This window comes from Euprymna scolopes, chromosome 19, assembly GCF_053919585.1.
Source record: "Euprymna scolopes isolate OS-2025 chromosome 19, ASM5391958v1, whole genome shotgun sequence".
NCBI classification, from domain to species: domain Eukaryota; kingdom Metazoa; phylum Mollusca; class Cephalopoda; order Sepiida; family Sepiolidae; genus Euprymna; species Euprymna scolopes.
Window position 1 is genome coordinate 77964081 of NC_136500.1, and position 13058 is coordinate 77977138.

The following is a 13058-nucleotide window of genomic DNA, read 5'->3' on the forward strand; positions in this document are numbered from 1 at the left end:
TCTAAGATTCTTGCTAGTTTAGCCTCATAATTAGGCTAAGTTTCACACTTTCCGAAGTAGTGTCCTTCAGAGGAATATAGCTTACACACGGATTTTTTTATAGCTTGTACTTTGAAATTTTTTACCGTTGGTACTTTATCTTTTGGGTTTATTTTAAAATTACGTTTAAAGTCATAGCTACTGGATTTTTTTTTATCCTTAGCAATATTTTTTATAGTTAAAGTCCGAGTTAGAGTTTTTAAAATATCCCTATAGTTATCGAATATTTGCTTTAAGTTGGGATAATTATTATTAACTTTATTAATTAATTCTTTAACAACTACTTTGGGAAGTTTAGTCATAATAATGTGACTAATTAGAATATTTCCAGAAGAACCCTCTTCCAAAAAATCAATTTCATATTGTTTTAGCTCATATAAGTAGGCCCTTATTTCTGATATATAATATTTAACATTCAAATATTCTGGACTATATTCCTCACCAGGTTTAGCTTTTAATATGTTTTTTAATGTTTCGTCGATAATATATGCTTTATCTAAAAACTCTTCTTTCAATAAATCTAAAGCAATTTTATAATTCGTATCGGTTATTGACAAATGTCTTATTTGTTTTAAGGCATAATCCTTCAAGTAACCGACCAAATAAGACAGTTTAGCTGAGTCTGACAATTTCCTTCTAGAATCAATCACATTGTTAAATTGAATTAAAAAATTGTGGAAGGCGAACTTGTCCTTTTCATTTCCCGAAAAAGTGCTGCAATTCAAAGGAGGAGGTTTTCCCTCACTTAAAGTTTCTTCAATAGACAACGTTGAAGGAGGAGTCTTGTCATCTTTACTGGTTAAATAGTCCTCGTATTTGTCTGTACTCACTAAGATAGAAACATTATATTCGGCTTGACTATCTAATTCATTATTCAAGGCTTCTTCGTCTTTAATACTATAATCAACCCTTTGTGAAAAGGTATTAATTACCTCATTCCAATAATTGATTTTGGACACTTCATCATCAATGGCTTTTAACTGTTTTATTACACAGGGAAGTATTCAGGGTAGAATTGTCATACATGGTCTCCAGGCTATTAAAGTACATTGTTACTTTTCTTTTATGTGTAGCCCGGTTTCGTTTAAAAGACAGTAATTTTTCTCGTATCATTTCAATATTCATATCCTCGGGTTTTTCTTCTCCCAGAAGGTTTTTAAGAGTTCCCTCCATGGTGACGTCTTCCTTAATAGCCATTTATTTTAGTAGGTATGAATAAGTACCGAAATTTGAATACAAGTGCAAAGAAATAATTAATTTTAATATCCACGCGGGTAGAGTTTCGTCAAAACACTTTCTTTTCTTTTTTTTTTACAAGTGCAAAGAAATAATTAATTTTAATATCCACGCGGGTAGAGTTTCGTCAAAACACTTTCTTTTCTTTTTTTTTTACAAGTGCAAAGAAATAATTAATTTTAATATCCACGCGGGTAGAGTTTCGTCAAAACACTTTCTTTTCTTTTTTTTTTACAAGTGCAAAGAAATAATTAATTTTAATATCCACGCGGGTAGAGTTTCGTCAAAACACTTTCTTTTCTTTTTTTTTTACAAGTGCAAAGAAATAATTAATTTTAATATCCACGCGGGTAGAGTTTCGTCAAAACACTTTCTTTTCTTTTTTTTTTACAAGTGCAAAGAAATAATTAATTTTAATATCCACGCGGGTAGAGTTTCGTCAAAACACTTTCTTTTCTTTTTTTTTTACAAGTGCAAAGAAATAATTAATTTTAATATCCACGCGGGTAGAGTTTCGTCAAAACACTTTCTTTTCTTTTTTTTTTACAAGTGCAAAGAAATAATTAATTTTAATATCCACGCGGGTAGAGTTTTTTGTACGTTTTGAGCATCCCAAATTCACGTTTTATAAAACTCGAGTAAGTATGTTCCAGAAAAGTTTTTTGAATATGTCATAGTATACCGTTAGTTTGGATCCAGAATAATAATTTCTCTCTTGTGGAGTATCCATCCTTGAGGTAACATCACTTGGAGAAGGTTCATTCCTCATTGGTTATCCATATTAAATGTTATAGACGTGAATACCACAATGTTAACTGTTTTGGAAATATGTTAGAAATTTTTTTTTTTATTTCTAACGCACCTCTCTTTTCTTGGTTCCTTGTTATCCGAACAACTTGGTTAATTTTGAGAAAGAATAACACAATAAAATTCTTGTATTTAAAATAACGTATATTTACAAGTAAAGGTTAAAGTTTCCAAAACAGTTGTTCTGGAGGAGTTTCTGTTTGTTGCAGAAAAAGAGAGTAATTTTTGAGAAGTGCTCGCTGTTAATCTTTTTTTCTTTTTTATTGTTGCAAGCAACTCCAAGTAATAGTGGGTAATTTGCATAAGTGGCTTTATGCAAATTACCTTACAAAGTTTGAGTACAAATAATTCTAACAAAAGAGAAAAGGGTACAGAGTAACGGGGTTTGGGAGGTGGGGGGTATCTGAACTTATGTGGATGTTCTTTTTTTTCTTTGCTAACATATTAGTGATAGAGGACAAGGGGGTAATATTAATAAGAAAAACTGGAAGAAAATTCAGCAGACAACTTTCGCAAGGCTTAGTGCTAAATTTGGGGAGTCAAACTAGAGGGATGTAAAAGTTGATGTTTTGGAATTGCAAGGAGCTAGATGTGTGGATTCAAACTGCAGAAGGAAGCAGAAGTTGATGGTGTAGGGTGGATGGGATGGTGGTGATTCAATGAATTGAGTCTGGACTCTCGAAGAGAGAAATTGGAGTTCAATTTGCAATCATGTTATGAAAAGATGTCAGAGGAAAAGAAAAATGATTTACTTAAAGAAAATGGACAATTAACAAAAGAAAAACATTTACTCAGATAAGTGAACTTTAAAGTTGTTAGCATTTATGTTTGGCAGATGATGCTTGAATTTTTTATTTCGCAATGGATTTACATGTTTCTTTCATTGTAAAATGTATTTATTTTTGATTATTGATTTGTGCCAGTCTTTTTCTTTTTTTAATTGTCTCATCTTGTGTGTTACTCTGTTAAATAGAATTTATGAAACTTCACTTCAAGCCAATTCCAGCGAAAATATGAATGTTAATTTTGTTTTGTATATAATATGGCATATCACATAACTGATGTTCGTATTCCATGCGATTCCTTGCACAGGGTTTTGATGCGGTACGTGACCTCCTACAATTTTGTCAATATTGCTCTGTAATTGAGCTTTCTACCCTAAAAAGTACTTGCATTCAAAACAAATCTACCAAGTTATAGATATATTTTTTTAAATTAAATTTGCTTTTTGTAAAGTTTGGTAATTTTATTTTTTTACAATCCTTGATTGTTTTTATTTATTTTTTTTTCATTTTTAGTTTTTATTTTATTTTTATTTCAGAAATGCTCTCTCACTTTACAAAACCTGAATATTTGGAAGGAAAAGTTTATGCATGCGATTCATGCAATAGTAAGTTTTGATTTATTTTTAGACCCTTATGGAGGGAGTGTGAATCTATTTAAATTAAGAATTTATCTTTTATTAGCAAGAACGCATGTGACTGGAATGTTATGCAAAAAAAAAAAAAAAAGTATAATTCTTGATTAACAACTAATTCTTACTTCATCTCTTTGGTTTAATAATCTGTTTCTCTCTCAACATTATGATTATTTTTCATTAAAACGGAAAACATGTAGAGTTGTATATCGTGAGTGTTGAAGCCTTTCTATGAATGTTTCATTCAAGGAAGGGGGAATGGGACATTTCAGTGGAGAGACAATTCGGTGTCGACCACGTTAGTTACATTTTTATAAAGATTTTATAAATTTTTAACGAAAATAAGAAAACGATATGAAAATATATCACTTTAAGTGTTTTTAAGAAAAATCTTCTTTTTTTTTTTTTTTTTTTTTTTTTTTTACAAAACGTTTTTGGTTAATTATTTCCTAATCAATTTTTTAAGGATTAAAAACTAAAATATTTAAGTTATTTTGGTACTTATGCATTTATGTTACCATGCTGGAACAATGTTATTTAGAAAGCCATTCTTAACATGGGGAGGATGTTTTGTAACTAATCTGTACTGTCACTTAACAATTTAATAAAAAAGATATTGTGAAACTTCAATTTAACTTGAAACTACTATTTTAAAAAAATAGCATGGTAACATAAGTGCATAAGCACTGTTTTTTTTTGTTTTTTTTAAATTAAAAACGATATGAAAATATAATCTTGTTGTTGACGACAGTGTTGTCTGTTTTTGTGGTGTGCTTTAAATAAACATGGTCTGAAGTTCAATTTAACTTTTTTATTATTTTAAGGAAAAATCATGTTTTTGCAAAACTTTTGATTATTTTATAATTAATTTTTTTAATGATTATTTTAAAGTTTGTTTTTTTTTTAATTAAGAAAAGCAATATGAAAATCTCGTTGTTGATGACTGAGTGTTATTTTTGTGTTTTTGGTTATTTTTAAGTTCATTTTTTAAATCAAGTTCAATTTTTTTCTTTCAATAAAATTGAAATAGAATTATTAAAAAAAAAACTTCTTTTTTTTTTTTTGAAATTTAAAAAAAACTGATTATAATGACAAAGTGCTAATTTGACGTCGAACTGGTCACATGCCAAATTGTCTACACTAGATTGGTCAAGCCGAAACAGCTATGTCAAAACATACAAACCCAAGGAAGGATATCCTATTTTTGTTTGAGAAGAGTACAGATTTTAAGACCAGGTACTGGAACCATTAAACAGTTTTCAGTAACTCAGAAAAGTACTTTATTATCTTAATAGATATAGATTCTAAAGATGAACGATAGAATATCTGTACTTGAATTGAGCATTTTAAGGAAGGCTTCGAAACTCACGGTACATAACACTACATGATTTTTATTCTCTTAATGAAAAATTAGTGATCATTAGGTTCCCAGAGAGAGATAAATTATTAAAGCAAAAGATAAAGTAGGAATTCCGGTTTTAGTTATTATCTAATGAAGCAATTGCATAAACCATTATAAATGTTTAATCTGTATATATTTTGATTGCAGAAATTCCACTCTGGACCAAATTACTGTAGGTTTGGAATAACAGATGCCGCATACAAATTTATTGTGCCTTAACTTTTACCCACCGTCTTATGTAACTTTTAAACGTCGTTACATACATATTCAGTCGTGATATTGAAATGCTGTGGAAAACCATCACAATCGCAACATTATAAGAGGAAGGAGTCCCTACTTTTCTCTCTATATATTTAGTTCTACCACTGCTACCAGTTGTCACTGGGTACTATTCTGCATTTCTCTACTACAGTTAGACTACATCTTTCGTTACTGAATGATTACATACGTAGACATAGCATATTCCTTCCGATTTCCAAATCAAAGTTAATAATTTCTCTCTGATAATGTCTCGGTATAATATATTATATATACACACGTTATAGTATCTGTTCTTGAACTTCTAAGGTTTGGGGGCTAAAACCTTAATTTGTTTGTCCGTTTCACTTTTTCTCAGAAACTACTGAGCCGATCTGGCAGAAATTTTGTATCAACCTTTGTTATAAGGTGTAGCAAACTAAGTATTATGGTATCTGTTCAATACACAGTAATAGATTAACATGGATCAGTATTTAATGCAAAAATGAGCACAAGCTTAACCATCAATTTGGCATAAAACACTCGTTCTAAGTGAACAGGCTATAACTTTTGCCCATTTTTAACAAGTTAAAAAGTCTAGCAACAAGATATATTCTGAAAGTATATTACCCAGTATATTTGAGTAAGTATATTACCCAGTATATTTGAGTAAGTATATTTTATTTTGATCAAAGGGACTGCTTAACATCCATTAAAAGAAAATGTTTTCATTTTATTACTTAAAAATTATAGTAATTAAAAAAAAAAAAAATAGAATGTTAATAAGAGATTCAGGGCTTGAAGCAGGAGTGTACATGAAGTTCTGACTTTGAGAAAATGCTGGATGCATTTTTAGGAGGTTATCCATTTATAAATGGATCAAACATTACTTCCACTAATGTCACTGTTGCATTTTCACACACACTCAGTCGATGTTAAGTATACCTTTGGATTCCACTCCTAAAATTGAATAATATGAAATGTAAAAAGCAGGAATTAAAAAAATATAAGTAATGATATTACAAGGTGAGTGCAAGAGAATGTAAGATTTCTCCACCAACCCTGTGCAATGTCAAATATTTCTGATAGTGTAGATCCTAGTTTCCCGATCCAGGTTCCTTAAGAACTTTCCAATGGTTCCTTCAAGAGATACTGATAAATAAGTGAAGATTATTATGCCTTTGCAAATATGTGCAAAGGCCTCTTTCAAAGTTTTTTGTAATTTTTTTCAAACGTAATTAATTTTCTTATACAGTAATTTTAATTCCAGTTAACTTTTTATTTGTGAATAAACTCGAAAAATGGATCCAGTTATTATGTATATGAACTAGTTGTAGAAAAATGATTTTTTTTTTTTTTTATAACTTAAACTGGTTATAAAAAGAAAAATATTGCTTGGATTATGAAGGGGAAATAAATAAGATTGTAATATATTTTCTTACATAGTGTTTCCTTGCGACATCGCTATTATTTGAAGGGTTCCACAAAGATAAAATGGTTGGGGAATACTGTATTAAAGATATTAAATACAAAATAGATTTAGAAAACCCTTTGCTATTTTTAATCTAATAACCATGAATGCTTCTTATCCCATCATCTGTAATGATGATTCATCTTTGTTAAAAGTTTAAGGTTTTCAGCCATTGTTGAATTATATTTTGATACTTTATTAAACAACAAAAAAGTAAGACTGAGTTTGTTTCTTTTATAGGTAGAAGAAAAAGACCAAATTCTTCCCCTAAAATTTATACAGCGATAAAAAAGCAGTTCATGCTCAGTAAGCTACCTCATATCCTACGACTGCATCTTAAAAGATTCAGGTGAGGTTCTACCTTTTTTTTTTCCTTTTTTGATACAAAAATGATGATTAAAAATCATCAAAAAGGTCTTTTCAAACTGTACTGTTTCAATATCCGTTTTTTCTTATGAAAATCATTCTTTTGTAAATATGCATTTTTATATCATAGATTTATAAACATAATCAATATTTTATAAATATGAATTTTTTAAACGTATCATCAAATATTTTGTAAATATGCATTTTTAAACATATTCTTCTGTTCTTCTGATTTGGAAGGTTGTCATCAATTTTAATACTGATTAAAAAAACCCTTGAAAAGTTTTTTTTTTTTTTTTTTTTTTTTTTTCAAACTCTGAAATAAAAAGAACAAAAGAAAGCCATTTTTACAACATAAAAGATTTCCAAATTTAAAAAAAAAAAAAAAAAAAAGGATGCACTGGAAGATGGTCAGAGTTTACATTAGCCGAGAATAGTAGTTTGAATAATGCAAATTAACAATCCTCGTCATATTCGGTTTTTACATGCTGGCATGTGTTGGACTGCTTTTAGAAATTGATTTCCAAACTAACCTATCTTTGACCGGATCTTCATTTATCCCCCCCCTTTGGGGTGGGGGTTCTCGAATCCATTTTAATCAGTTCCTCACATTTTTCTTTGCTTTCCCCTACCAACTGATCCGATTACTCAGTTTTACATCTACTAACCCAACAACTCTCATCCATTCTTTCAATAGGGCCATACTATTAAAGTTTTCTCTTTTGCACACATTTTTCTATACTATCCAGATTTAATCTTCCTCTGAGGTCATCAGATCTAAGTCTGTTTTGTAAGTTCACAAAACACATCCATCATATCATTACTCTTCATGCACAGAGATTAATAAATAATGCAGTAAGCTGCACTATTGTGTATCTGTTTGTTTTAGCTTTTATTTTTCAAAAGCTTACATTCATTTATACATATGTCTACATAGCCAATATGTGAAAAATCTTTAAAAATTCATATGGTTATATATGGTGACTGATAGCTGCTTATCATGTGATTTTTTTTTTTCATGTGTTTCTTATTTGTAAACTTTGCAAGGAATTATGGGATAGGAATTCATTTTATTTAACAATTTGTTTATATTTGCGACAAGGTTGTTTGAATGTTTGGACAAGGTTGTTTGAATTCTTTTGGAGATTTTTAAAAACTTTATTTGCTTGTTAGTGCAGTTTAATACACACGCACACATAGATATATTTGGCTTGATGAATATGTCTGGGTTTTTATTTCTAAGGTAAATAAATTACGTTTTCTGAAGAGTACAATGAATATATTCAGAATTGACATACTAATAACTGATTGAGTCTACATAACGAAACAGTTGCTGTAAAGAAAATATGGAATTTTTAACATTGAAAGAAATAAAAAATAGGATGAATAAATCTTTAGAAATTTGAATGTAGCTGTATTGATATTTGTGTGTGTGTATGTATATATGTATGTATGTATGTATATATATATATATATATATATATATATATATATATATGGAGCTATTCGGGGAAGATAGGCGACATGTTAATCGACGAGATGAATCATAAATTATACGGATTATAATAATAATATAATAATAAATTAAGCAAATTATAAAATAGACGAAAAAATAATATATTGTACACAAACATGTTTCAACCATGGAAAAAAAATCTAAAATAAGATTTATTTATTACAAAAAATTAAAAACAAACCAATCAAGAAACAATAACCCTATATCCGACAACAGTATGCTCAAAACTAGAAATGCAGTATACGTCTTTAAATGCCCCATAGGAGAATGTGTCTCCAAAAATAACACGTACATTGGCATGACATGAACCAGCATCTCTCGTCGATTAACATGTCAACTATCTTCCCTGAATAGCTCCATTTATCAGCACCTCACAGCACACAACACCCCCAAAATATATATATATATATATATATATATATTAGTGTAGTAATGAACTTGTAATGGAAAAAAATTGGAACGTTTTCAGGGTATCATATTCTAAAAAATTTGTGCTTATTTTCCAGTACCAAAAACGAGTCTTTTTGTTTGGCTATTTGGATGCCCGTAGTATGGCTGTATTATTTACATCTCTATTAAATGACAAATTTTCTACTTATTTTAGATGGTCGAAAGGTAACCATCGAGAAAAGATCGGGACTCATGTATCATTTGATAACTTTCTCAACATGACGCCATTTTGTCTGGAACAAACTCACAATGGACAAACTCAGTTTTTGTATAAATTATCAGCCATAATTATCCATCATGGTCAAGGTTTTGGCTCTGGACATTACACAGCCTTCTGTTGGAGCAAGGAAGCCAGTAAGTGTCATTTTCATTTCTATTCACGGCTAATTTTTTTGTTTCATGCATTTAGGCATCAAATATACTGAGCGTTTTGTGCTATGGTAGCTTAATACAGAGGTCAACAATATGGTACTTCCTTCAAAGGAAGCCGCTTAGAGTGAATGCCATACAACAACAAAATGTTACATTCCTGGAGATTGAAGGTTCAATCCTAAGTGTGGGCGAACCAAAAATACAATTGTGAATTATTTAGGACTTCTATCCAGTCATGGCTGATGGAACGAGAGCCTCATGGATTAAATAAAGGGTTCTGTTCGGAATTCCGTATAGATTCCCAAGTTTGATAGAAACATTCCTGAGTTCATTAACATGCACTTGAAGAAGGCTGGAGGTTACATTGACCAAAATGTTGTGCAAATAATACTCAAGATCAAAACAGTAGTCTGAAAAATCAAAATAATACAAATATACATGTTTATATTTATATAGATCTGTACATATATGTATTCATATATGTCCCTGTGGGCCGACTAGTCAGTTGTAGAGGAGACGATTCTTAACTTCCAGAAGAAGTAACTTATTCTGAATATAATTATCGCTAAAAATAACAAAATTCGATATATGAATTTTTATTATGTATTTATTTTTAATTATCTATGTGATTTTATTGTTAGAATTGATTTTCTATCCATGTCTAAAGATCTGTACACCTTTCTGTTGTAATAAATTTGGTAGGTTTTAATAATTTAAAAGTAGTCCATTTATAAACATCTTTAGAATACATCCTTACACTGGTTCTCCCTCTTAATTCTTTCAATATTTTAACCCTTTTGAAATAATAGATTACTTTACCTTAACTGAATTAATCCAGCATTTTTCTCTTTTTAAAGACTTATTTTCTATTTTTTTTTGTTTACCCTTTTCTGTTTATGCTTTTTTTTTCTGTTTATGCTTTTTTTTTCTGTTTATGCCTTTTCTTTTTCGTTTATGCCTTTCTATTTACCCGTTTTTCTTTCATTCACGATTTAATTTTTCTGTAATTTAATTTCAGATTCTTGGATTCATTGCAATGATACAAGAGTGCAGCCAGTATCTGTGAAAGAAGTGTTCAAATCTCAGGTCTACATCCTCATCTTTTCGCTTCATTCCACTCGAGATCATCAAGCAGATTCGTCATCTTCAGTAGACAAGACGACAACCAACAGCAATCCAAATACTGACTCTACGAGCAACATAGTTTTAAACAACGATACTATTCCTCCCACTCCATCCTCTCTTTCCACAACTCCTCCAACTCCTCGTGACTCCGTGCCCCTCAGTGACTCACATAACAGCAATACCAATTTTAACTACAAACGTTCTGACACACCTGTTAACCTTCCCATCACTACCACTCATACTCCTGATACAATCAACACCTCGACCATGACAACATCCTCAGATACCAATCTTGACACTTGTTCTATTTCTACAAACCATCCTGTTACACCCACAACACTCGTCAATTCTGCTGTAACCGCATTGCCCGAGAGTCACACAAATACACATTCTACAACTACCTCAAAAGACAGAGACACAACAACCCTTACTTCTATATTAGGACCTAATGATCAGACCTCCCTTAAAAGGTTGTCGATGCCTTGTTTAATTTTGCATAGGCTTGGCCTTTCACCTCGCTTCTATGAGACGAGGAGCAGACTCCCAAGGTTGAGATCCTCTGTTGTACACAGAAAGTCCATAGATTCGCAGGTAGTAAATTTGATCGACCGAAAACGAAAAAGCGGCCAACCTGAGAATCTGAAGGCAAGACCAAAAAGGCATAGAATTACTCTATAAAGATTCTTGTGTAAAAGAATGCATAAAAAAAGTAAAAAAGTGGTCATCTTGCAGTAGAGTTAACATCTGAGGAAGCAAAAATATATATTCATATACCACAAAGTTCTTGTCCAGAATTTTTCCATATTAAAAACCAAACTAAAGAAAAATCTGTATGATTTATGTACCAGGTATGAACCGAAAATATCATATTCCCAAAATCACATAAATTGATAAAGTACTTTTATTTTGAAATAAGAAAACCAAATTTTATGAATATCTAAACTGGCTGTTTTGCTTTTGAAAAATCTTGAGAAACAAAGGGAGTCAACAATAATTTAAACTAACGAGATTTGTTGTAATGCTTATGAATTCCCATTAATTGCTTAAAAATAATTTTTTTTATGAAAGCAAAACTACTTGATCAATTTATGTGATCTTTGGAATATGATATTTTCCTTTCATCATGGGTATGTACATCATACAGATTTTTCTCCATTTTCATTTGATATAGAGGGAATTCTAATAACTTTAACTAAACACATTAAAATTTAATTTTTCTACCAACCTGTATACTTTTACTATTTTCAATTAAAAACATTTTTTAATTAGATTTTGTTCAATGCTTTCGTAAATGACACAAAAATAAAGATAGCACTTTTTATAACAACTAGGATGAGGGAGGGAGATGCTGAAAAGTAATATATAAAAAAAAAAAAAAAAAAAATTTTAACTGATTTACTCTAGTTAAGGTTAGGCAATTTTCAGAAGATTAAATGCATGCAGGTCGGTGACAAATTGGTAAAAACTATTTATTGTATTTCTTAATTTCTCAACTGTTAACTATACTGTAATATTACCCCCAAAATTATTTTATATTTATCAGAAAAATTAAAAGAATTTATTGGTGCTTGTCCAGAAATCCTCCTCCATGAAAAAATCAAAAAAATCTGTATTATGTACATACCTATGATGAAACAAAAATATCACGTTCGAAAAATCACATAAATTGTTTAACTAGTTTTATTTTTAAATATGTAAATCAAATTTTATGAGTAATCTAAGAGTGGCTGTCTTGTTCGCCATTTTGAAAACAATTGAAGAAAACAAGGAGATAAGCATTTTAAACTAACAAGATTTATGTTATAATGCCTACAAATTAATTGATTAAAAATGTTTTTTTATAAAAATGAAACTATTTGGTTAATTTACATAATTTTTGGAATATGATATTTTTGTTTTGTCACAAGTATGTACATCATTCAGATTTGTTTATATTTTTGTTTTTTAATACAGGAGGAATTTTGTACAATAACCTAATATTTTTAATCTAAAATGCTATCATACCTTTTTACATAAAAAAAAAAAAAAAAAATGATTGAAATGTTATGCATAAGCAAGTTTGTATTCATTCATTCCCAAATGTGTATACAAAAAATAAGAAAGAACTTTGATCTTTATTTTGTACATGAAATGAAGAGAACATTTTTTTCATAAGATGAAATTATCCCAGGGACATCACCCATTATTAATCGTTTTCCTTTTCATAAATGGAAACACTGCCAAACAGTCATTTACCAAACCTCATTTTGAGTTCATTTTTATAATTAATTTTTACTCAAGTGACACTAATATGCAGCAAAATACAACTATTTCATGATTTAATATTTAAATCTAATATAGCTATCATCTATACATACCTTGTGTAAGCGAATGCTTAGAAATGTGTCTGGATTGAAAAGATGTAAATTTGCTGATACATGACAAGTGGGTGGACATTACAAAAAAATCTTATCAAATCTATTAAATGACCAAGTGAATTTTTTTTTTTTTTTACACATCTTGAATGATTTCCTTTATTTGGACACGATACAAGTTGGCTGTAGCCATGATTTGTTCTCAGTTACAGTTTTATCCTGAAAAAGATTTCACTTTCGCAAGCAGCTATTTGGACATTTTTCTA

General features: G+C 29.8%; 1 protein-coding gene across 2 annotated transcripts in view; it reads left to right on the forward strand.

Annotated features, from left to right (window-relative positions):
- Positions 1-12470, forward strand: part of LOC145239768 (ubiquitin carboxyl-terminal hydrolase 44-like) — a 209742-nt gene extending 197272 nt beyond the window's left edge. For both annotated transcript variants that reach the window (XM_080103205.1, XM_080103204.1), the window contains exons 16-19: positions 3404-3472; positions 6850-6958; positions 9096-9295; positions 10332-12470. In XM_080103205.1, the coding sequence (XP_079959331.1) occupies positions 3404-3472; positions 6850-6958; positions 9096-9295; positions 10332-11116 (1163 nt within the window). In that variant the 3' untranslated portion in view covers positions 11117-12470. The remainder of the gene's footprint in view (positions 1-3403; positions 3473-6849; positions 6959-9095; positions 9296-10331) is intronic.
- The last annotated feature ends 588 nt before the right edge of the window (positions 12471-13058 follow it).